The 19,823-nt window shown below is 45.6% G+C and overlaps 1 protein-coding gene across 5 annotated transcripts in view; it reads left to right on the top strand.

Moving 5' to 3' along the window:
• Nucleotides 1–19,823, top strand: part of Vps35l (VPS35 endosomal protein sorting factor like) — a 126,849-nt gene that overhangs the window by 77,836 nt on the left and 29,190 nt on the right. For 3 of the 5 annotated variants that reach the window (XR_003851233.1, XM_008843876.2, XM_029568689.1), the window contains exon 27: nucleotides 14,290–14,429. Coding sequence is in view for 4 of the 5 variants with exons in the window: in XM_008843876.2 (XP_008842098.1) it covers nucleotides 14,290–14,429 (140 nt within the window). In the remaining variant the exon portion in view is untranslated. Of the gene's footprint in view, nucleotides 1–14,289; nucleotides 14,430–14,557; nucleotides 15,419–16,454; nucleotides 16,759–19,823 lie in introns of those variants that run through there. The other 2 variants (XM_017800819.2, XM_029568690.1) reach the window with 2 other exon arrangements.

The following is a 19,823-nucleotide window of genomic DNA, read 5'->3' as shown; positions in this document are numbered from 1 at the left end:
CTGTGGAACCCTGACTGGCCTCAGTCATGATCCTCCTGCCTTGGCCTGCTAGTGCTGCCACACCTAGCCCCTCGGGTTGATTTCTCATAGCGAAACCTTGAATCTGGGGGGGAACCTGATCGTTGTTTCCAGAATAAGTGGCTAATTAGACTGCAGATAAAACTCCTCCTTTCCTGCAAGTTGCAACAGAGCAGAGGAAAGAAGGGAAGCAAGAGTAATGCAAGGGTCTGTGGCCTTTCTTCCATCTCTACGGCTCTTCCCCTTTCGTTTTTATTTGGTTCCTCTTCATTCTTGAGAATTTCATACAGGTATACAATGAAATGTGATTATTTATACCCCAATTCCCCCTTCCAACTCCCCTCAATTCATTCTCAGCATATCTTCCACAGTACATCCATCTCCCAACTTCATGTTTAAAAAAAAATTTTACTATTTATTAATTATTATTTTTATTTTACTTGTATGAGTGTATTGCCTGCATGAGTGTAAGTGCACCTGTGCTGTGCAGTGTCCTCAGAAATCCGAAGGGGACATCAGATTCCCTAGGTCTGGAGTTATAAATGGTTGTGAGCCTCCATGTAGGTGCTGGGAATTGAACCTGGGTCCTCTGTAAATGCAGCCAGTGCTCTTAACTGCTGAGCCAATCTCTCCAGCCCCCAACTTCATGTTTTTTTCCAAAACAGTTTTATAGCTCTCTGAGTCTGCTTAGTGCTGTCCATCTGTGAATGGGTGTGGGGCCATCCACTGGAGCATGGGAAACCTATCAGTGGCCTCCATAAAAAGAATGAATCTCCCCCTGCACCCATCCATTGCCAGTAGCTCCTCGGTAAGGAGTGGGGCCTAGAGATCATCGACCTCATCAATGCTGGGGGGTTTTGCCTGGCTTGATTGTGTGTGGCTTCAGCTGTTGTGAGTTCATGAATGTACCGGTCATGTGTCCAGAAGACAGCTCTGTATGACACTCCTCCCATCCCCTTCTCTTACATTCTTCCCCTTCCTTTTCTTAGATGTTCCCTGAGCCTAGGAGTAGTGGGGGGCGGGGGCTAGGACAGTTGCTACAGATGTCCTCTGTAAGGCTGAGCACTGGCCTCTTGTTTTCAACACTGTGAGCAGCTCTGCATCTCTCCATTGACTGCTGTCCACTGCAACAAAAAAGCTTTTCTGACAAAGGTTAAGATCAGCCTGTGTTTATTAGTATAAACATAAATCTTTAGGCAATTAGACACCATGACCATTTAGGAAAATAACAATACCAGGTTTTACCCTAGGGCCTAAGACCTCCCCAGCTTTTGACAACAAATGATGTAGATGTGACCAAAGGGGACACTTGCACACTGTTGGCAGGAGTGTAAACTTGTGCAACCCACTTTGAAGATCAGTCTGGAGGTTTCTCAAAACACTAGAATGGAAATGCCAGTGGACCTTTTATCTTACTGCAGAGACACTTGCATATCCATGTTCATGGCTGTTCCATTCACCAGAGCTGGAAAATGGACTCAACCTAGATGCCCATCAAAGAATGAATGCTTAAGAAAATGTGATATATATACACAATGGAATATTATTCAGCTGTAAAGAAAGATGAAATTTGCAGGTAAATGGATGGAACTGGAATAATTTATATTGAGTGAGATAATTCAAGCCCAGAAAGACAAATGCCTTGTGTTTTCTCTCATCTGGATCCTAGTTTCGAACCCTTTGTGTGTTTAACTTGGAGCACAGGTGGAAGGCTGGGACCTAGAAAGGGGCCTTTAGGGGGTGGGGACATCTTAGATTAGATTATAGGTAAAATGAAAGTAGAGAGATGGAAGACTGGGGTGGGAAAGCTTCATCAGGGAATGGCAGGAGTGTGGGGAAGTCTTGGGGTAGAGGGAAGGGCTAACTCAAAGGGAGGGCTATGGAAAGCCATATGGAAGCCCATTATTTCCCAGCTCAACTAGGACATAATTGGAGGAATAGGAGAATACATGTGACATGACAGAAGAGGTTAAGGGGTGAAGTGGGGACTGGGATGAGGGGTGGCAGAGAAGGGGTAGTGGGTGGGTTAACCAAAACCAAACTGAAAAACCTGGAAACCCACTAGTTAGTAAGTTAATTTCAAAATACAACTTTCCAAACAGCATTACCCTACACGGGTGGACAGTGTTGCTCTCAGAAGGTGTGGGTTATTCAATGAAAATTGTGGTACAAGGCATGGGATATCACCCTGTGAGTTCTCAGAGGGTCTCCAGAAAACACATGCTTGTTGCTATTGCTCTCAATTACCCATCGTAACTACATGGTAAGACCCTATTCCTGAAGACAACACACACTTTGGCTGTAGGACATGGAGAAATCAAACTCAATCGAATCAGGACATTTCTTCCCTGCCAGCCAGTGCCAGTGCTTTCATAGTGCCAAAAGGTCCTGTGCAGGCTGCTGGGGGACAGACACATGGCATCAAAGATCTTACCCAGTGCTGGGCCCTGCTTGCTACAATACCAAACTGCCAGGCAAGATGTGTCCACTGGTGCAGTACTGTTTTGATCGGATTTGAAGTCTGTTCTACAAGGAGGGAATTTCTTGCCGGGTACTGTAATCCTAGATTTTTTTTTCAATAATTTTTTTATTGATTAAATTAGTTCTTTGATAATTCCGTGTGTGTGTGTGTGTGTGTCTGTGTGTGTGTGTTGCTTTCTGTTTTCTCTCACCCCACCCTCTCTCATCTCTCTAGAGCTTAGCTTACATGCTCTATCTTTAGGAAAACCTTCCTCAGCCTCCCTGTCCACGCCAGACAAAGTGAGGCCAGGTGCCCCTTAAGTCAGTCACCTTTCTCCCCTTGCTTTCCCTTCATTGCCTTCTTCACCATTTGTTAAGCAAGTGAATATGTAAATAATTACTGCTCCATCCCCGACCCCACGGACAGCAACCCCGGAGGTTTTACCCATCAGTTGACTGTGGTGGCCAGGCTCCTGTACTGTGTCTGCCTCGTGAGTGTTCAGTAGTTGCTGAGTGCAGGAATGGTGACTGCGTGATAATGGCAGACTGTTATTTATCTGTTTTTGGGACAGGGCCTTGTGTATCCCAGGCTGCCTTGTACTCTCCTGGTAGCTGAAGATGACATTCAGTTTCTGATCGACCTGCCTTTACATCCCCAGTACTGAGATTACAGCGTAGGCCACCACAGCCAGTTTATGTGGTCCTGGGGGTCAAACCCAGGGTTTTGCCAGTGCATGCCAGGCAAATACTCTAAAATTGAGCTATACCGCCCTGATTCATAAGAGTCAGGGGTGGTAGCCCATGCCTATAACTCCAGCACTTGGGAAGCTAAGGGTCCTAGTTCCAGGCCAACCTGGATTACAGAGTGAGATCCTATCTAAAAAAAAGTAGTGACAAAAGTGGTCACAAACATTTCATAGCGTGGACATAAGTACTAAGCAACAGTGACTGTTTGGAAGACAGCCCATCAAAGCCTTACACAAGGCGAATTCATTTCCTATTTATACAAAGTGAAAGGACAGTAAGTTCCAGCTCATTGGCACTTTGGTTGAAGCTGCTGTGCCGGTTGGACCCATGAGAAGCCTAGAGAAACGCAGAGCAAGCATTGCAGCCCATTGCTGGGAGCCAGTGCTTCCCGTGCACCATGGCAGCCGAGGAAACAGCTGGGCACAGCGTCAGGCAGGAGAAGGGCTTCTGCAGGTCCGTCCTAGAAAGTGAGGAGGGGCTTTTGAAGGAGAAAGCTGGTTCCTGTCCACTCACCAAGCCCTGTGTGTGAGGCCACGTTCACGGCTCTAGGCAGAGTGTGCTCTGAATATCGTGGATGTGACAGTTTCCCCAACCTTGAGGCCTCTTTGGTGAGTGTGGACAGTCAGTTATTATAGCTGGAACAGTTCACAGGTGGGCGGTGGCATGAAACTTGCAGTCATACTTTAGGGAATGTGGTGGTCTGGGCTGTATGACAGTCAGTGATGGGGCCCCCAGGAAAAAGGCCCCGGTGAGTCTCTCAACTCCACCCGTGGCCTCCTGCCTCCTGTCTGCATTTCTTGTGCTCTTTTTTGGGGGGGCGGGGGTTGTTTGAGACAGGGTCTCCCTGTGGCCCCAGCTGACCTGGAACTAGCTATGTAGACCAGGCTGGCCTTGAACTCACAGAGATCCTCTTGCCTCTGCTGGGATTAAAGGCGTGCGCCACCACACAAGGCTTCTTGCTTATCTTTTATATGCAAGTCATTGTGCCTGAAGAATGCACCTAGAGAACCTGTGCTGGTGGTGGGGAGCCAATCTGTTTACTGTTACTGCTTAGGGTGGCATGTGATAAATATGCAACGTGTACACACAGTGTGTGGGAATTTTAGAACAGAGAGAAATGATTTGTCTTAGAGGAGGAGAACAAAAAACTTGGTGAAACAGGCATCATTGAGGAGCCTGGCAGGGAGAGGCAGGTCTGGATACCCACTGAGGACATTCAGGATAAGGCATCACCACAAGCAAAGTGTGGAGACCAAGAAATACTAAGCGGTAGGAGAGATCAAGTTTAGGGTGTAGACTGAGGCCTCACTGTGGAGAGAGCTGAAAACAAGTTGTTTGGTTCTGTATGTATTACCAGGTAGATGGCTTGTCTTCATTTTAGATGGAAAAACAGGCTGTGACTTGCCCATGGCATCCTGCCAAGTGGGCTTGTCTGACATCAAGGTTCTATAAAGCACTGTGCTGTGTGCATGCCTATGTGTGACTGCAGGTATATGCATGCCATGGCATACATGTGGAATTCAGAGGACATCCTTATTTTGGAACAGATCTTGTTTCTTTGCTTGTCCACTGCTGTGTAGACCAGAAACTACAAATACAGCAGATAGCCTTGGAGCTCTTCTGCTGCCTCTGCGTCCTATCTCACCATGGGATTACAGATACAAGCTATTGCACCCAGCTTGACATGGGTTCTGGGGATCCAGATTTGCATCCTCACACTTCTGCAGTAACTGCTTTCACTGAGTCATCTCCCCAGTCATTTTATTTTATTTTATTTATTTTATTTTATTTTATTTTATTTTAGACAGCGTCTCATATCGCTCAGGCTGGCCTCAAACTTGCTGTATGGCCAAGATGACCTTGAACTCTGGATCTTCCTGTCTCTGCCTCCCAAGTGCTGAGATTACTTGCATGAGCCACCACACTGTGGCTCCATAAGATTATTTAAGAAACAAAGAGCCAGAATGAAGAGAGGGAGTATTTAATCCCTTGTGCTCAGAGAAAACTAAGCCTGCTATTCACAGACAGGATACACAATCTCCTGTGAGCCTTGCAGGGAGGAGAGAAAGTCACCATGCCCTGTCCCACAGAAAGTCAGGTAACTCATGAGGTTAGCAAGCACTGCTCAGTGCAGAGCCCTGACACTCAGAGAAAAACAAGGGAGAGTAAATAAACACTCAGGAGCCTGGGATGGCGCTGATGAAATTGGGAGTAATTTATAGGTCTCCAGCGGACCTTCACATTAAATATTAATGTCCAGAGTGAATGGAAAGGGCATGCTGTCGAAGCCAGGTGGCAAAGTCAAGGTTGCATTAAGTTGTCAGTGGTAACAATTAAGCCATAATGAATACAGCACTTAATTGTCCCTAGGCATTTGTACTTCTGTAAATCTTGCTCTATATTGGCATCACCGAAATAGTGGCCCTCAAACTTAACTGCTTTAACAATAGTTTCTGTTACAAAAGCACAGGTTGGCAATAAACAGGATTAAATCTCAATAGATAGCTGGCTTTTGGATAGTACCCTGGTCCTTTGGACTGTGTCTTTGCCAAAGGCTTCTTCACATCTTGATTGTGACACAACAGTTTTCAGGATCAGGTGTAGGTGTGTGTATGTGTGTGTGTGTGCCTATGTCTTTGTCCTTGTGTGTTTATGTCTATGTATATGCATCTATGCATGCACATGCACATGTGTACATCTCTACATGAGGAGGTCACTCTCAGGTGTTTTTCCTCAGGAGCCATCACCTTACTTTTTTGAGGCAGAGTCTCTCACTGGCCTGGAACTCAGTGATTCTGCTAGACTGACTGACCAGCGAGCTCCAGGGATCCTCCAGTTTCTGCCTCTTCAGCACCTGGATTACAATAGTTTCCACCACATCTGGGTTTTAATATGTGTGCTGGGAATCTAACTCAGGTCCTCATGTTTGCACACAAAGCAGCACTACACCACCTAAGCCATCTTCCCATCCCCAAAATCTGTTCTGATTAACTGCATTTTATTTGGTAGCTCCCATTACACTGATGTTGTCAGTCTGCCTAAACCCAGGCAGAGGTGGAAGAGACTACCAAAAAGACTGCCAAGATGGGACTGTAGACCTTGGGAAGGCAAATTATCCTCATAGTGAGAGCCCTGCTTTAATAGAGCACATTCAAGGAATGGGAGGCTTAGCCCTTTGGAATGGCCTGTCTTAACAAACTATGATGATTTCGTTCCTCAGTTTCCCTGGACGGGGCTAGTTTTCCAGTTGGGTTATCCAGGAGGATATCTGATGGATTGAAGGTCTGGGAATGAGTTGCTTTGGGGCTCTTGTTTGAATTTCCAACTCCTGTGAGGCTGAGTAGTAAAGATTTCTAATAGCACCGACCTAATGCTTCATGAAAAGAGCAAAAGTAGAATCTGAAACTGGGCTGAATTAGTGCTTCTTGATGTTTGATTCATGCACTGGATCATGGTCTTTATCAGCAGCGCCAGGGCACAGAAGGATGAACCTGCTCCCATCACAGTCAAGTCTGAATATGTTCTTGTAACTGAAGGGTATTCAGGAGAGTGGCCTGGATCCTGTTGAAAATATAGACAGTCTGTAGTTTTCTATTTGGATGCTTTATTAGAAAAGTTCAGAATGCTCATTTGAAATAATTCTAACCATACAGAAGTGTGGGACTCTGTTAGGCTCCAGCAAGACTGTAGCTCAGTGGTAGAACTTTTTCATTGTAGTTATTTTTGGGTTTTTTTTTTTTATGACAGGGTCTCCCTAGTCAAAGTCCACGTGGAAGTTGTGATGTGAGCCAGGGTGGCCTTGATCTCGAAGAGATCCACTGAGGGCTGGGATTAACAGTGCACACCACCATACTCAGCTAATGGTAGAACTTTTACCATGCATGTCAGTCCTAATACTGCTGAAAAAGAAGACTCTAATAATATTCCTGTATGCCCCTACCCCATTCCTCCAAAAATCTATTGTTAACAGGACATTTTTTTTTCAGTTTTTTTTCAATATATCCATTAAAAACAACCATTATGGAGCTGGGTATGCAACTTAGTTGGTAGAATGCTTGCCTAGCATGGATGAGATACGATATAAAACGGTGTGGTGACACATGCTGGTAATCCCAGCACTCTGGAGGTAGAGGCAGGAAGATCAAAAGTTCAAAGTCATCCTTAGCTACATAGTAAGTGTGGGGTTAGTCTGGGCCACCTGAGACACTATCTCAAAAATTAAAAAAGCGAACAGCCTTCTGTCTTCTCTCTGCCTCTCTTCTCCCCTCCTTCCTCCCTCCTTCTCTTCCATCCACCTCTAGTCTCATATCTACATGCAGTTGGCTGCCTAGAAAGGAAATAGGGTTGAGCCTTCTGCAGTGCTTTCACAAGCTCTTTTTTAGCTCATCAGTAAATCTTGGACACCGTACTGGCCACCCCTTGTCAGTGCACATGCCCACTTAATTCATCATGATGGTCATTCAGGATTCTATTGCTCGTTTTGGGGAGGTGGTATAAATTGTTTTTCCCAAACTGCACCTCCCTAACCCCCCCACAAATTATTCCTTTTATTGAAAAACATTAGTACTCTTTACACATCTTTGCACTTCTCCATAGTGAGCAAACCTGCATCTTAATTCCAAGCGTCTTGAACTTTTCTGGTAGTTGTTTAGTTGACTGATGTTTTAGTCTCTTAAAATGTGAAATCCGGGGCTGGAGAGATGGCTCAGCCATTAAGAACACTGAGTGTTCTTGCAGAAGACCCAGCACCCACATGGAACCTAACAACTGTTTGTAACTCCAGTTCCAGGGAATCTGACAGTCTCCTCTTTTCTCTGAGGGCATTGCACAACACGGGTGCACTTACCTACATGCAGACGATACATGCATACATATAAAATAAAAATAACAAATAATTTTTTTTTTTTTTGTGAAATTCTGCCATGCATGTTGGTGCACACCTTTAATCCCAGCACTCGGGAGGCAGAGGCAGGAGGATCTCTGTGAGTTTAAGGCCAGCCTGGTCTACATAGTGAGTTCCAGGACAGCGGGGGCTACAGGGAGACCCTGTCTCAAAAAGACCAAAAAAAAAAAAAAAAAAAGTGAAATCCATCAGACAGTTTTAGAGGGTGGGTACAAAGCAGATAGTGCACTCTTTAAGCAGACTTGCTCAAGTGAGCCCAGTGGGTGCTGAGTTACCTATAGGAGCCAAAAGAGGCCCTGGAGCACCATGTGAAACCTCTCAAAGCCTTGAGAAGGTTCCTTACTATAGGGCTCTCTGGAGACCCTGGACCCTGGAGTAGTCTTGGCTTCATGGAGGAGATGCTCAGAGAGGGCCTTTCTGCACACGCGCTGTGTGGGGCAGATCAGGATCCTGCTGATTTCCCAGAGTGTGTTGCCCTTGGCTTAGTTCTGTGCCTTCCTCAACCCAGTGTGGCCTCCCTTGTAACAACGGGACCCAGGATAATTGTTTGTTGAGACCTAGTCTAATCTACCATAGTCTGACTTTGAACTCGCTCTGTAGTAAGGCTGAATGAACTTGGGGACTGTAGCAAGTAAGAAAGGGGTGGTGGGGAACCACAGGAGCAGCAGCAGAGAATATCCAAAGACTGCCTGTGGGCCAGGCGCTGTGCCGAGGTGCAGGGTATACCTTTTGTGTTGCTTGCTTTGTTTGGAGACAGGGTCTTATGTGTCCCAGGCTTGCCTTGAACTTCTTGTCATCCTGCCTTCACCTTTAGAGTCCTGGAATTAAAGGTATGTACCAGTTTATGCAGTGCTGGGGATTGAAACCAGGAGCACTCCATCAACTTTGCAATACCCCCAGTCACAGGATAATATTTTTCATGAATGAGACTCTGATTCCTCCTTTTTTTCTTGATTTTTTTCTTTTTTTCTTTTTTCTTTTATTTTCTTTCTTTATTTTTTGGTCTTTTTGAGACAGGGTCTCCCTGTAGTCCCAGCTGTCCTGGAACTCACTATGTAGACCAGGCTGGCCTTGAACTCAAAGAGGTCTGCCTGCCTCTGCCTCCCGAGTGCTGGATTAAAGGTGTGCACCACCACACCCGGCTCTTTTCTCTTTTAAGAACACGTGATTTGGACTGGAGAGATGGCTCAGCAGTTAAGAGCACTGGCTGCTCTCACAGAGGACCCAGGTTCACCTCCCAACACCAACACGTGGCTAACAGTTGCTCAAAGCTCCAGTTTCAGGAGATCCGACACCCTTTTCTGACCTCAGCAGACAGCAGATATTGCACACACATGATGTACTTACATACATACCAGCAAAACACTCATACATACAAAATAAAAATAAATCAGAAAAATTAAAACACAAGTAATCCATTTTATCTTGAACACAATATCTCCTGTGGCTTTCAATAACTATAGAATAAAGGCCTGTTATGATGTCAACATTAACTAAGTGCAGTGATTCACACCTGCAGTACCAGCTACTTAGGAGGCTGAGGCAGGAGGATTGCTTTAGCCTAGGAGTTTGGATGTAGCCTAGTTAATATAGTGAAGACTCCATCTGTTAAAATAAAAAATGTTGGGGGCTGGAGAGAAAATACTCAGCTGTTAAGAGCACTGACTGTTCTTGCAGAGGACCTGGGTTCGATGCCCAGCTAACAGCTGTCACTTCAGTTCGGGGGATCTGATGCCCTCTTCTGACCTCCTCAGGCATTGTACGACACAGGTATACACTCATACACATAAGATAAAAATAATAAAATATTTTAAAAATTAAAATGTTAATTTTTTTATGATATTGACTTGATTATTCAGAACTCTAAACTGTTAGAAAAAACTGTTTTCACTTGCAGAGATTGTATTTGATTACTAAGCTAATGTGGCAAAGGGAATGGAATCCACTTTGGAACCTTGTGCCCAACCCTTAAATAACTTTATTTGAGCTCTTGCTTTAGAATGGGAATTGGGTGGGGAGATTGACAGGAGCCAAGAGCTGGGGACGAAGCTCTTTAATGGGACATAATAATAGGCACATTCTCTGGGCTACTTGGTAACAAACACATAAATAGAAAAATAGAAATAGTCCTTCAAGTCATTTGGAGCAGAATTTTAGCTGCCACTGAGAAGTTGATTCCTGATGTTTGGAAAGGTTTTCTAGGACAGCGAGCATGGGGACAGTGGGCTTTTCCTACAGGAGACAGTTAGACATGGTGGGGTCTAGGTACCTGCTTTTGCTGGGGAGGTGGGGATGGATAATATTAGGGGGAGTTTGGGCTCTTTTTCTTTTTTATTATGATAAAGTATGTATAACATAAAGCTTAATTTTTAAAAATTTTGGACTGCATTTTCTTTTATATTTAATTTTTTCTTTATATTTGATAATTTCATGCATGTATACAATGAAATATAATCATATCTACCCCCAATTTCACTCCAACTCCCCTCATATCCCCTTCAACCCCCCCCCCAGCTTCCCGCTGTCCAGTTAATGCTGCCCATATGTGTATGGGTATGTGGATATCCCCTGGAGCATGGGACTCTACTGGTGGCCACATCCTCAAAAAAGAATGCTTCTCCCTTCCCCAGCAGCTGTCCACTGCCAATAGCTCCTCAGAAAGGGTGGGGCCTGGAGACCAGCTACACTGTCTATGCTGGAATTTCGGCAGGCTTGAGCTTGTGCAGGTCATGTGCGGGAAACCACAGCTCCCGTGAGTTCATGATGTGATAATCATGTCATATCCAGAAGACAGTGTCTCACAGCACTCCTCCCCGTCCTCTGACTCATGTACTTTCTGCCACCTCTTCCACAGTGTTCTCTGAGCCTTGGTGGTTGGGGCTTAACATAATTGTTTTATTCAGGGCTTAGCACTCAGTCTCTTTTTCTTAGTACTTTGACTAGTTATGCATCTCTCTGTTGACTGCAGTTTACTGCAGAAAGAAGCTTCTCTGACCAAAGCTGACCAAGGTCTATGGGTATAAAATACTTAGAAGGCAATTTTACAGCATGATTATTTAGCAGAATGAGCATAACAGGTTTTATCCTAGGGCCTCTAACTTCCCTGGCCATGGGCGTTTGACCGGGATTATAGTGCCAGGCATGAAATTCCTTCCTGTAGTACAGGCCTCAAATCCAGTTTTCTTTATTGTGTGTGTGTGTGAGTGTGAGTGTGTGTTCATGCATGCCATGGAGGTCATCTCACTAGCCCTAAATATTGATTTTAAGTGTAGTCTTCATTGACATTAAGCACATTCGTAGTCTAGTGCAGTATCGTGTATTGCCATGATCCTTCAGGATCTGAGCCTGGTGTTTGCAGATTCTTGGCATCTTATTCAAGAATGAAATAAAGGTGCACACAGATTGCAAAGCAGCAATAATACGTTATTCAGATTGGGCAAACTGATAGTACAGGTTAGAATAGAATACACTGTCAAAGTTGACAGCAAACCACATGAGTGAAGGTACTTAGTGACCCTGACTGTTGTTTGGGGTTTCCTTTTATGGAGTTCAGAAGAAGGAGTTTGGTTGCAGAGGGACATAGTTTGCGTGGTTCTCCCTTTGGACTGACAGGTTAAATTATATAACCATTCTTTCCTGCATATATCCCTTCCCATGATGCATCTGATTTTAATCATCTGCATGCCCAATTATACATAGGCATAAGATGGTAAACGGGATTTTTCCATAAAAGTTCACTTTGAGGACACCGTTTTGCCTGATTGTGCATGTGCCCAAAACTAGTTCAGGCCAGATTGGTCTTCCTACTCTCCTCCAGGGACATAGCTTGAGTGAAATTGAAATCTAAGTCTTTAACAGGAGGGAAACTTAGCCCATTGTTCAGAGTAGGAAGTACATGCAGGTGGGGGTCCTAGGTTGCTAAGTGGCTGCTAGATGCAGTGCTGAGAGGTGTGTGTGCATAGTACATGCAGAAGGGTCTTAGGCTGCAAGTGCATTGTTAGAAGAGGGATCTGTTTGTACATAGGCCAAAATAAATGGAGTCCCAGGTTGCTAAGCTATTTCCTGTGCTTACCTGTCTCAATGTGGCGGTGCTGGGAGGACCAGAACAATGTAAACTTTCTCAGACACTCCACCCTAGTGCCCACTTGAGGCTCTGCCTTTCTTGAAAGGAGAATAGAGTTTCACTTTAGAGGTCTCGAAGATGAATCAAGATGAATCCAAAGGTGTCTTTTCTCTAAGCCTATATTTACTCTGTCCAGATCAACATGATTGAGCGGTTGAGGTCAGCTGCTGCATTCATCATGGACCTCAGCGCAGAGCAGGCTCCAGGACAGAAATCCTAATCAGCTCATGGTCCCAGAGCCACTTCAATGCTGTCGTCTCTTATTCTCTCTCTTTCCGACTGTGTCCCCTGTGCTCATGAGTGTCCCCTGTGCTGATGCTTAGTTACCTGGGCTAGGGGATGTGGAGAGGCAGGCACTGTGGGATGTGGAAGTCAGCCTGGCAGGGAAGCTTCCAGGGCTCAACATACCCACAGGAGGCTCCCGGAGGAGTTCTCCATGGCACGTTCTTTCCCTTTGAAGAAAGAAGTTAGTTTCAGACACACAATTTTCTTGTTAACGGTGGGCTTTTCTTCCTTGGGAAGCTGCCATCTGCCATCAGGTGGGCCCCCAGGGGTGCATTTGGGGTTCCTGTTTTACCGCAGGATGCTGCACCCCACTGCAGCCTTCTCTCGCATCACTGGAAGTCATTTTCTGGTGGAAGGAGAACTGGTACATGAACACGTTTGATCTTACTGAGCGGTGGAAGGGTTTATTTGTCAGGTCAATGTTTTGCCTCGAGGCTCTTTCTCACGGTCAGTGCTTTGGCAGTTCTACAAAGAACCCACCCTCCATCTTCCCTTCAGCCCTGTCCTCTTGCTTTCTCCTCCTCTCTCTCCTTTCTCCTGTCTTTTGAAGTCTTCTTGTTTTACAGATTGTTTCATACCTCTTTAAATATCCTTATTTTCCAAGTAATTCCCTGGAAATGCTACCCAGTCAGAAGTCTCAGGAGCTCTCTGTGTTTGTATGCATGTACCCACGTGTGCGCATGTGTGTGAATGCACGTGTGTACACATAGGTATGTGTCCTTCCTTCAGACACTTAAGTGTGTGTTGGTCTGTTTTGCTAACACCGTCTTCCTGTGTGTGCAAGGTGGCCTGTAACTGACAATCTTCCTGCCTCGGCTCCCTGAGTGCTGGAATTACAGCTGTGCGCTACAGTGCCCTAGCTGTTGTTTCATTTGTAAAAATGGAATGTGCTAGAAAAGACTCAGACAAGGCTCTGGGCAATGGCTCCAACAGCCACTTTGGAACCTTCCACTTACATAAAAGCAGAATTTGTCCTTCCTCCCCCCACACCTTATTTCCCATCCCTGAAGTGACCCTGGTGACAGCCCCGTCTCTTACCTGTTGACACAAGGACTCACTGAACCAAATCAGGCTAGCTCCTAAGCCCAGGTGACTGTTGTTTCTAGATTTTGTCATCTGTGTGTGTGTGTGGGGGGGGATCTGTATGTATTCATGTGAGTGTGTATAGAAGCCAGAGGTTGACATCAGGTATCCTCTATCATTTCTACCTTATTTTTTGAGACAAGGTCTCTCACTGAACCTGGAGCTCACTGATTGACTAAGGGGAATCCTCCCTGCCTCTGCCTCCCGAGAACTCAGTATATAGACCTGTGATGCCACACCCAGCTTTTTACTTGAGTGCTGGCATCTGAACTCAAGTCCTTGTACTTGTGCAGTAAGCACTGTACCTACTCAGCTGTATCCCCAGACCAATTTCTAGACTTTTTTCTAATAACCACCCCCTTTTCTCAGTCAATTTGAGACTGTTTAGCTATAGTTTTTCCATCCAGGTTGCCATAGGGACAGCAGTGCCCTCATCTAATATTCTGCCATGTCCATTGCAGTTTGAAGAACCCTCTGTTGGGCCTGCCATCCACCCTGGGTAGCCTCCTTCCACATAACTCTCAAGATTCACACACACACACACACACACACACACACACACACACACACACACACACACACACACACCACACGCACACACAGCCAAGCTGAGGAGGAGCTTAACCCCAAACTTTTCAGAGTGCTCATCCTCCGGCTTTTTCTCTTGCAGCTGATGCTTTTTTCAAAGCTGCCATCAGCCTCATTCCAGAAGTCCCAAAGATGATAAACATTGATGGGAAGCTGCGGCCCTCGGAACCCTTCCTCCTGGAGTTCCTGTGCAACTTCTTCTCTACTTTATTAATAGTACCGGTAGGTTGGTTGCCCCTGAGGGTTGTAGGTAGTGTCTTTCTTTACCCTGCCTTACAAACCCTGAGGCCTGAAAGCTCAAGGCTTTCTGTCTGCTCTCCAGTTCAATGTCAGGCTGCCTGTGTTGACAGGCCTCTATCTACACAGTGTGGGCTGCTGGGACAGAGAACCTGAACCTGAGCCGCTTCAGTAGCAGATGTGAAGTTCTTACAGTTCTGAGGCTGGGAGTCTGAGGTCCAGGCAAGCCTCGTTCTGCTGAGGGCCCTGTTCAAGGTGCTGACACCCCTGTTCCTGGGACATCCTTACCTGGCAGAAAGTGAGAGTCAGGGTTGTTCTCTGGCTTTTGAGTAACTGGTCTTCTGAGGCTCAAGTACCTCCCATCCCCACATCCAAACACCATCTACATTAATCAGGGTTCTCTAGAGGATCAGAACCAATAAAATGGGCATCTACTGCAAAGAGGGTTGATTAGATGAACTTACACGTATGAGCATAGTAGTCCAACCTTGGCTAACTGCACGCTGGAGAGGCCGAGAACTGTGTAGCTGCTCAGTCCATGAATCCATGAAGCTGATTCTTCAAAAGCCCTCAGTGTGGCACTAAGGGACTGGGAGATTCCTAGAGAGCCTCTGGTCATCGGTCCACGTGGGAAGGCTAGAGACACTGGGTTCTAATGTCAGGGAAGGTGGCAGAGGCAGTGTAGACGCACTTACACAGGAGTGAAGGCAGTAGGTAAGCAGCACAGCTTTCTTTCTCTGGAAGGAGCTGCTCATTCTTTATCTCTCAGTTAATCTTTCCAGGAAATACCCTTGAAGACTAGCCAACATGCCTGCCTGAGCTGGTTCAAGATCAAATTGAGTTAGAAAAGAATACATAGATTATCACAAATGCCCTGGAAAAATAGTTGCATAGCTGTATTTTAGGGAGATCATTTTTCTTTGGTGTCTTGGGGTTTTTTTTGTTTTTGTTTTTGTTTTGGGCTTTTTGAGACAGGATCTCCCTGTAGCCCCAGCTGGCCTTCAACTCACTATGTAGACTAGGCTGGCCTTGAACTCACGGAGATCTGCCTGCCTCTGCCTCCCTCACTGGGATTACAAGGCTTGCACCACCACGTCCAGCAAGTCTTGAGTTTTTTACTTGCTGTGTTAGAAATAGCATTCCCAGGAATCTGTCCACAGGCTGCATCTGGCTGCCACAGGGAACATGGTACTAAACAGGCTGGGAACTCTCAGTTGAGCTGGGTGTGATATTGCTTCCCTGCAGTGTCAGCACTATGGAGGCTGAGACATGAAGACTTTGAGTGCCAAACAACTACATATCAAAAAAAACCTCCAACCTTAAGTGTGCATCAGGGTTGCCTGACACCATTCCTGGGTCCCATCCCTGAGAGTCTCCCTCAGTAGACTGAAATTGGTCCTTTGTCAACGCCTTCAGAAATCACCACCTTCAGTGATTCAGGAGGGGTGTTCCCAGGACCAAACTTGGACAAACATCACCCTGAGTTTGGGCCATGCAAGTGACTCAGCTCCTGTTGGGTACAGGGTTTCTTTTGGAGTGATGAAATGTTCTGCAGTCGATCGCTACACAACTCTGTATACAAGAACAGTCGCTGAATTGTGTGTCCTGAACGGGTGTATTGTTCCCTGTGTGGATTATATATCTCTGTCAAGCTGAGAAAACAAAAGTGACTCAGCGGTGGATTGTTCTTGTTTGGAGTCCAAGTTCTCAGAGGGGGAGGGATCAGGAGGCCCAGTTTGGGGTGTGCAGACTTGCTTTGATGAGGCCTCTCATCCTGTATCTGTGAGACCCTGGGAGGCCAAGTGAGGGTCAGGTGGTAGAGCTGCAGATTTCCTCCTTGAGTGCCTTCCCTGGATGAGGAGCCCAGGGCTAGGACTTTATTGTCATTGTTTCCTTCCCTGCATAGCCTGGTTATTGTCATATAAGACCAGAGGGAAAAGACACCTAAGTCTTCAGTGAAGCAGTTATCATTCTATGACTGACTGCAATGTCTTTTCCACCTGTACATAGGGCTTCCTGCATGGTAAAAATGTCTGGATTCTCTCTGAAGGTCTTCTCCTCAAAGTCACGAACGTGGTTCAATTCTGACACAATGATTTCATAGCTGTGGGACCCTTGGGGACTGTTTGTAACTCCCTCAAGCCTGATGGTTCATCCTTCAAAGATATCATCAAAAAGCCCACCATACAGGGCTGCTGTGTGGCTTGAATGAAATCATAGCTACAAAAGTGTGTTCAAGTAGAGCCTTCTTCCTTGGGGTTACAAGCCAGTGGCCAGAGGGCAGAATCCAGCTTACAGTCACACTCGCTGGCTGTGGAACGATGGAAAACATTTGAAATGAGTTTCCCACATTAAAAAATTGGTAGGTTGCTAAAACAAAAACAGATTTGTGGCTCCTCTTGAAGAATCAGTTCCTGCTACCATTTGGCTCTGTGTTCCATGACCTGTCTAGTTGGCAACAGCTGGGGAGCAGCTGTCCCAGGTGTGCAGGTTTTGTGTCCTCCCTCCCTAGGTCCCCTGGGCATCTGCAGACCCATTAAACCCCTTGCTGCTGCCTTCCTGGCTCTTCAGGCATCCTGGGAATGGCCTCTACTCTCAGTCAGGCTTCGTTGCTGTTCCTGGTATTGATGCATGTGCTTTGACTTGGATTTGGTGATGATCGTGCTATGAAGAATAGCTGCAGTTCACAGGGTGGGGTAAAGTGGCTGTGTGTGCATGTGCATATCATGTGGCAGCCAGAGGTTGACATCACATCGTGTGTCTTCTTTGATGGCTTCTCCACCTTGTTTTTTTGAGACAGGCTCTCGTTGAACCTAGAACTCACTACACTAGTTGGCCATCAAGGCCCAGGGATCCTCCTGCCTCCCCCTGACCCCAGCACTGGGATTGCAGGTACACGCTGCTGCTCCTGGTTTTGACATGGGTGCTGGGGATCAAGCTGAAGTCCTCATGCTTACACAACAAACAGTTTCCCACCCTGTAGCTATAGTCCTAGACCTGAGGAATGTGCATTTATTTGGCACCATCCCAGAGCCCTTCTGTGGACACTTATATAGCCTCTGGGAATCCTCTCTGAGCCCAATGAAGTAGGAATTATCTGTTTTACTTACAGAGACCTGGAACAGAAAGGGCCGTGTGTGGGGCTACACAGCTAACTGGGGACTTGAGCCTGGGTTTGTCAGCTCCAGGGCCCTCCCTGCAGAGAACATCTGCTGAGTATTTTGTTTGCTCAGGGCCATCAAGGGTTAGCAGCCCCCATTCCTTCTCAGGAGATACAGCATCAGTGCACAGAAGCGCCTCTTACCTGCTCCTCCATTTTCCACTCAGCTGCCTGCAACCAGCCTCTGTCCAAAAATACTAAACATAAAATTCCAGAAATTCATGTTTTTCAATTATGTGTCATTTTGCATAGCGTGATGAAATGTCACCCACCTGGGATGGGAATCATTCCCCACTCCTGTGTGCTACCTGCACGAGAATCTCAGGACACCTGTCAGGCAGTGCCGTGCTCCTCTTCACCTCCCTTTGTTTTACATTAGTACCCAAAGCACAGCAGTAGCGATGCCGTTTGAATCTGCCAAAGAGAGGTGGAAAGTGTTTCCTTTTTGTGAAAAAGTGAAAGTGTCCAACTTAATAAGAAAAAAGCCCTCAACTTTCATTACAGTATGCGGTTATAGTTACTCTATTTTGTTAATTATTGTTAGTCTCTGATCTGGACTCCACTACGTAGACCAGGCTGACTTCGATCTCATGAAGGTCCACCTGCCTCTGCCTCCCAGATGCTGGGATTGAAGGCATGGGCCACCATGCCTAGCTGTGGTGGTTAGTTTTAATTATCAACCTGATACAATCTAGGAATACCTGGGAAGAGTCTCGATGAGGGATTGTCTAGATCAGGTTGGCCTGTGGTCATGTCTGTAGGGGTTGTCTTGATAACCTTAATCAACATGAGAAGATCCACCTATAGTGGGTGGTGCCATTTCCTGAGCAGGGGATCCTGGACTTCTTTTTTCTTTGTTTCTTTTATTTGTTTGTTTGTTTATTTATTTATTTATTCATTCATTCATTTTGGTTTTTTTGAGACAGGGTCTCCCTGTAGCTCCAGCTGCCTGGAACACACTCTACAGACCAGGCTGGCCTCGAACTCACAGAGGATCCACCTGCCTCTGCCTCCCTAGTGCTGGGATTATTATTTTTATTTTATGTGTATGCATGTATTGCCTGCATGTAGGTAAGTGCACTTGTGTTGTGCAATGCCTGCATTGGTCAGAAGAGGCTGTCGGATACCTTGGGACTGGAGTTACAGACAGTTGTTAGCTGCCATGTGGGTGCTGGGATTTGAACCCAGGTCTTCTGCAAGAACAGTCAGTGTTCCTAACCACTTAGCCATCTCTCCAGCCCCGATCCTGGACTTCTAAGAGTGGAGATAGTGAGCTGAGCACTGGCACGCATCTATGAATTCACTGCTCTCTACTCCTGACTGTGGAGGTAATGTGACTAGCTAAGTTCCTGCCACCGTGACTTCTGCACAGTGACGGACTGTGACCTGAACTGTGAGCTAATAATTAGTCCTTTTCTCCCTTAAGTTGTTTTTGCCAGGGTATTTTATCACAGCAACAGGAAAATACCGTATCTAATTCATGAATTAAACTTTGTCATAAGTGTGTATGTTTGAGGAAAAAAAAAGTATCCATGGGATTAGGTACTTCCTGTGCTTTCTCGTATCACTGGAGATCTATCCTCTAAGGATAAAAGGGACTTCTGAACTGATGGTTGGCTTTGCAGGTAGGCGGGAGGTTCCACAGGAGTCGCCAAGGCCCAGAGCTGATTGAATGCCCCGTGATCAGATGAGCCACACCCACTGTGAATAGATTTTGCGTGAAAACAATTCCCTATTCTATGTTCACCTGGTTCAGATTGCTTCCATTTCATGTCACAGCTTTTTTTTTTCCCACCAACAATACTATTTATTTATTTATTTATTTTTTATTTATATATATTTTTTTAATTAGAGGAAGCATTTCATTACAACAGCATTAACCTATTCAATAACATTTTTCTGAGCTAGGGTACATCTCTTTCAAAATTGGCTGTACATTTTTAGGTTTACAGATGAATTATTATGCTTATATAATCTTTAACTCATTATAAACTCTATAAGACATAAAATTAAATGAGGTTCCAACGTTAAAAAAGATCTCCACTTCGTTGTCAAAACACACAGTTTCATACAGAAAAATTCATTCCAAGGCAATTGAGACGTTTTTACCTGCATTTCTAATCTCTATATACATGACTATCATTGGTCACAGTCACCCACGTTCTGAACTCCTCGGCATCTGAGCATGAATACAAACTCATCAGGTAGACAGCCTTCCT

This window comes from Nannospalax galili, unplaced genomic scaffold, assembly GCF_000622305.1.
Source record: "Nannospalax galili isolate Female #2095 unplaced genomic scaffold, S.galili_v1.0 scaffold381, whole genome shotgun sequence".
Taxonomy (NCBI): domain Eukaryota; kingdom Metazoa; phylum Chordata; class Mammalia; order Rodentia; family Spalacidae; genus Nannospalax; species Nannospalax galili.
This window is presented reverse-complemented; position numbering and strand designations above follow the sequence as displayed.